Genomic DNA, 6,032 nt, shown 5'->3' with positions numbered 1-6,032 from the left:
TACTGTGTGAAAATAGTATTTTTCATGTTGTAAAAAATTAATTATTTATGTTTACTGATTTTTGTAAAATTATTTATTTAATTTTTTATTATTATTTTGAGTTATATTAAACTTTGTTAACTATTTACAGTTTCGTTATATTTACTGTTTGAAAAGAATCTAAAACATAATAAAAATGTAACACTTTTATAACAATAATATTCTTGTAACTTCCCATTAAATAAAGTAGACAGTGGCTTTAGGACTTTGCTTGGTTATCCTTAGTGGTCCACAGTAAGGCCCAAAAATCCCAAGTATCTTCTGGTGGCCTAATAAGCCTCACTCTTCGTCTTTTCTTTCCCGTTTTTTTAGAGCCCTATTTAATTTCAGTTTGCTGAAATTCCTAAGCTAGAATATAGTCAATTAAATCAAACCAATGACTCAACCTTCATGCAACATATACCAACAAACAAATTGACGTCAGAAATTCAAAATAGCATAAACCTTAAATTTATGCGATAAATGAATCATACTAAATTAACTTAACCTAGATAGAAATTAAAAAAAAAAAAATTACACTTGGGTAGAGACTAGAGTAGGGTAGAGTAGTGATTAGTGAACATTGTTGCATTGCCTTGTTCTATCCAAAACCATGGTCTGACGATGGTAAAGAGCAGTACAAAGTGACCCAAATGTGGTCAAGTATTCTTTGCCTTAAATGCAAAAGTTGAAACTTGAAACTCAAAAAACCCATCAAATCAGATGAACTCAGAAATCTCAAACAAATACCAAATCTCACTCAAACTTATACTCAAACGCGACTCTATTCTATTCCCCTTTCCTATTTGCCTACCCTTGGCCCGCACTTACACATAGATCGTGCGCTTCATTTATTTCAACTGCCTTCCCATTACATTTAAATTTTTACATCATTAATACTTCCTCAAAATTAAAATAAATATTTTAATACAATATAATATAATAGAATATATATATACTATAAATTAATGAGTCAAGAGCGCGATACCTGTAAGAAAATTGACAAAATTATTGACCTTCAGGTATAAATTCCAACATGAGAATTTTGAAACTACACAATTTTACCTTTGATGATTTTTTGAGATAGAAATCATTGGTAAACTCGATCAATATAGAAAACAATTCGTTCGTCACAAGACAAGCCTGAAGAAAATGAGGAAAACCTGAAACTGATCACGCCAAAAAATTAGATGAAATGAAAACGTATAACTTTACACTATGGATTACAAAAATGTGAATATTGAAGAATGTAAAGAAATTTAAAAAAAAAAATTCAATTGCTTATAAAGAAGGTGTTCATGAAATTATACTTCAAAAATGTAGTTAAGACTCATATATATATATATATATATATATATATATATATATATATATATATATATATATTATAAGTTCATCAAGCTTGTGAAAGTTTCATTGAAGTTAAAAGAAGCACTCTAGGCATCATTTGATTCGTAAACTATTTGATGCCTTTCCTAGGGTTTCAAGCTTTAGGGTTTAGCATTGTTATTTATTACATGGAAAACATATGATCATTGAATTTATTTAGTACACCATATTGATATATATAGGCAACGCTTGAAACTGACAATTATGGGTGTAATGTAAACGAAGAATAGCTGCAAAGTTTGAAAGTTGAAACTTGAAAGAAAATGTGATGTATTGCATTTGCATGTGCAAAACTTTGACTATGGAGACAAAACGAAGTATTGTTTTGTGACCTATAATTGAACCGAGCCGAGTATCTACATATATGTATATACATATACGAGTTCAACATTAACTTTTAACAAAAGACAAGTATTAATTGAAGACACTTCAGAAAATTAGATCTTGACTTTTTTAGGTCCAAAAATAAAAACACGCTTCTAAAAAAAGAGAATTTTGACTCTCTGCAGGAACTTTAAATGAGAAAGGAAATCAACGACTTTTAAATGAAAATCTCATAACATTAATATATATATATATATATATATATATATATATATATATATATATATATATATATATATATATATCAATTTTGAATAATCCAAACAATCGCCTTAGCAATAACGTATTTTTTAACAAAGCAAAAGAACCATTAAACCGCAAATCATATAGTAAAAACAATACAACTCTATATTATTATATAGGATAAATAAACTGTGCAGAACTATATGATGTCAAACGTATATATATATATATATATATATATATATGTATCAATTTTGAAATGCATATAATAGATAAATAATCCAAACAATCGCCTTAGCGATAAAACATTGGCCGTATTTTTTAACAAAGCAAAAGAACCATTAAACCGCAAATCATATAGTAAAAAACAATACAACTCTATATTATTATATAGGATAAATAAACAGTGCAGAACTATATGATGTCAAACGTGAGAAACTACACCACTATCAAATCAAACCGCATATAACATTTTACAGCTATTAGTAGTAGAACCAAAGATGAAAATCAAAGTCACCGTTTTTTTTAGGGTCTAGTATATATCTAACCATATGAAACGTTTGAAATTTTGAAATAATCAACGTTTCGTTAATTTTTTGTAAATAGTCACGTAAATATATTAACGTTATCAAAATAATAAAAAAATGCAGAATAAATTTTTAGTAAATATGACTATATACAAATTTTTTTGACTATTTACGAAAAATTTACAAAACGTTAATTAAAACACAAACATTTATGTTTACGTGACTTATATCGCTACATTTTTGTTTTTTTTATTCTTCTCTCTTTTTTTTTTTTTTTTTTTACCAAGCAACAACAAGAACAAGAAGAAGAAGGCAAAGAAAACAACAAATATGTCCTGTGTACAAAATGGGTCCCACTCCGAATTAAATTGGAGACTATAGAGGAGAGAGAAAATATAATGGTGGAGGAATACGACATTAGAGTGGGGGGCTAGTTTTATTTATTTTATAGAATTTAAATTTTATTTAATTTTCTCTATTTATAAAGGTAAGTCCTTGACTCAGATGTTCGTCCCGTACGAGACAGCACTTCTCGCGCTCTTATTTTTCACCTCTTCCACACGTACGTAACCACACGTGCGCTCTTCACTGACTTGTACAAAAACCCCACTTTTCGGGCAGAATTACGAGCGATGCCATCTAAGCGCCTCCCAAAATCTCCCTCTCTCGGGAACGACCGTCGTGGCAATCCCGTAATTAAACTGCTCTTCTAGGGGTATTTACCCCGTCCGTCACAATCATTCAGGTCCCTCTTCCATATTCATTTTTCCTTTTCCCCTGCGAGTCTCGGCCAAAGAATAAAACAAATCAAAGACAAAAAAGATTAAATAAATCAAAATCAAAATCAATACTCTCTCCTCTCTCTCGCTAAAAAGCTCAATCTCTTTGGTCTGTGTTTTTGACTTGGACTTCTCTTCTCTTCTCTCTCTCTCTTCTTCAATGCTATTATTTCCTTAATCTTGAAATAATAATGATCTTCCTCTTCAGCTCCAATATTTTTCCAGTCTCCACCAAGAAGCTTCACCTCTTCTAACCTTAATACATAGTGTGTGTGTGTGTAATCGTACGCCGTCGAAGCTAACCAGCACCGAGCCAAGCCGAGCCACGTCGGCGATGGGCATACTGAGCCGCGCCGATCGATTCCTCGCCGTCACGGCTCTGATCACTTTTCTCTTCTTCGCTTCGCAACTCGGTAACCAATCATCAACGATAATAATAATAGTAACGACGTCGTTTCAAGGCCGAAAAAACAGAAAAAACCTCAACTTTTGTTTGGCTATTTAGGTGCTTTGGGATCGCGGGAGAGAGTGACGTCATCGAGCCGGGTTTTCGACCCGGAAAAGAGGCTTGGCGGGCCGGGTTCATCGCCGCCGACGTGTCGATCGAAATGTGGGAGGTGTTTTCCGTGCAGAGCGGTACACGTGGCAATCCAGCCTGGCCTGAGTATTCCGTTGGAGTATTACCCTGAGGCTTGGCGTTGCAAATGTGGTAACAAGCTCTTTATGCCCTAGTCATGTAATAATGATCGTAGTGGTGAATGGTGATTCGAAACAAAAGAAAAACGACGTCGTTTTATTGCTGAGCCTAAGTCCTAACACACTGTATTTATGTGCAATTAATTAATGTTTACTGCTAGTTCTCTTTTTTATTCGTACTTACTTTAGAAGAAGGGAAAATAATTGTTTAATGTTTATATAAGCAAAAAAAAAAAAAAAAAAACACTGTTGGTGATTATGATGATTTTTGGCGAGAGAAAAGGGTTCTTGGGAATGTAAGATTTTTTTTTAGTTGGATAGTACGAGATTATCGAGACTGATTTATCCTTCTCACACTCTCTCTGTTTGTTATTAATATTTAATTTACTATCGTTGTTGTTGATGATGAATTCTTTTAAGTTTTTTTTTTCCTGTGTTATGTTGTTCTTTTGTTGTGCTTTTCTTGATTACGTTGAATTTTATGGCATTAGTTAAAATATACAATCAAAGCGAGACGTGTTTTACGGCAAAGTGAAAAGAAAGCACTTTTTGTGTCGTGTCACGTGTGTCAAATACCACCTAATTAAGTATTTCGATGGAAAGAGAAACAAGGTTAGTTAAATTCTGCGGAAACTATTTTTCTCAAAAAAAAAAAAAAAACAAAATTCTGCGGAAACTATTAGTATAAGAAACAAAATAATAAAACCCATTTGACGCATTACTAAAAAAAGAATGAGCATTTAATAAAAATCTCCCAAAAACATGATATGGGTGGTCTTTTATATCCCAACATGCACGTACTCATTCATATACAAGTTAATAAATATTAGTATATATGTTACACAAACACACGTATATATAATATAAGTATGCTATTTAAGTACATACATACATAGGTCAGTTTTTTTTTTTCCTCTCATCCTTAATGCCTTTCTTTTTTTATTTATTTTTTCCTTTTTTTTAATGTACATAGTCAATATTATAGACTGATCAATATATATCATCAGGTGTTTCCTTTATTGCAAAAATTTTAATTTTTTTTGCCCCTTTTTCTCTCTCTAGCAAAACCTGATACACACATGAGTGTACAGTTATAATGAATAATTGTTACATCCGAGTTTTTTATTTTTATTTTTTTTGGGGGTGACATTGAATAAGAAAGCACATGAAGAAAAAGATATTTAACGTATATATAGGGTTTTGTGACACAGTAGTTACAAAGATTTCTGAGAGCTATATATAATAGCATGTGAAACTAACATGGGTTTCCATTCTATGCATAAGAAATGTATTCAATATAGAGAGGAATCAGAGCCTGCAGAGAAGAACTAAATTAATGAGAGAGAAAACTAGAGAGAGAAAGGGGTCATAATACTTGGCCTTTGGCCTCATATAGGACATTTTTTTTTGTTTTCTTCTATATCTCTGCTCACTCTGCAAAGCAAAAAAGAAATACAAACGTATCAATTTTAATTTATTTTGATTTATTTTTCTGTTTCTCTTTTTGCTACACAGTACTAGTACACCTCTCCTTTCTGTCTTAAATAATCTCTTTCACTGTTGGGTGATACGCAAGAAATTATTGAAAATAACAGCTATATTTATTTTATTACGAAACTTATTCATCAATTCATTGTATTTACGTTAACGTCTTTGGGTTTGCATGGTAATGAATAATGTTGAAAAATTTAATAGATTTAGCGAAATTACATATTGTTTTGAATGGTTAGCAACGATTTTTTTTTTTAATTATTTATTATATAATCAGACAAAAGAAAGAAAAAAAAAAACTATTTTTTTTCTTTCAATATTCAATCTAGGAGTTTGAGTGTAGCAGTAATTTTGATATAACTGTTGTAAATTTAAAAGTAAAAGATTGGTTTGGTGAGTTAGTCAGGATGGCAGGGTTAGAGGGTGGCCCGGCCTAGCAATTTGTACTGTGTTGCGATCTATGCCTATAATTTTTATTTTTCTTCTTAAAACTCAATTCTTATTTAAGGTTTGTTTTTTACACAATAAATACAGATTATAGCTTAACAGTTTAACACTCATTTTC

At 31.2% G+C, this 6,032-nt stretch overlaps 1 protein-coding gene across 1 annotated transcript; it reads left to right on the top strand.

Moving 5' to 3' along the window:
* Positions 1-3,313: 3,313 nt before the first annotated feature.
* Positions 3,314-4,409, top strand: LOC149393167 (EPIDERMAL PATTERNING FACTOR-like protein 4). The gene is made up of 2 exons (XM_089617653.1): positions 3,314-3,693; positions 3,786-4,409. Exons 1-2 carry the CDS (start codon positions 3,615-3,617, stop codon positions 4,010-4,012), a joined length of 306 nt encoding a protein of 101 aa, XP_089473779.1. The 5' UTR covers positions 3,314-3,614; the 3' UTR covers positions 4,013-4,409.
* Positions 4,410-6,032: the final 1,623 nt, after the last annotated feature.

Source organism: Urtica dioica, chromosome 6 (genome assembly GCF_054948205.1).
Source record: "Urtica dioica subsp. dioica isolate 48M chromosome 6, U.dioica_male_clone48M_v1_H2, whole genome shotgun sequence".
In the NCBI taxonomy this organism is placed as follows: domain Eukaryota; kingdom Viridiplantae; phylum Streptophyta; class Magnoliopsida; order Rosales; family Urticaceae; genus Urtica; species Urtica dioica.
Note: the sequence above shows the minus strand (reverse complement) of the source record. Positions and strands in the feature narration are given on the sequence as shown.

Excerpts from the sequence above, each read along its gene's own strand:
- LOC149393167 (XM_089617653.1), top strand. The coding sequence starts at position 3,615 with ATGGGCATACTGAGCCGCGCCGATCGATTCCTCGCCGTCACGGCTCTG. Across the intron at positions 3,694-3,785 it reads CTTCTTCGCTTCGCAACTCG|GTGCTTTGGGATCGCGGGAG; the intron begins GTAACCAATCAT and ends TTGGCTATTTAG.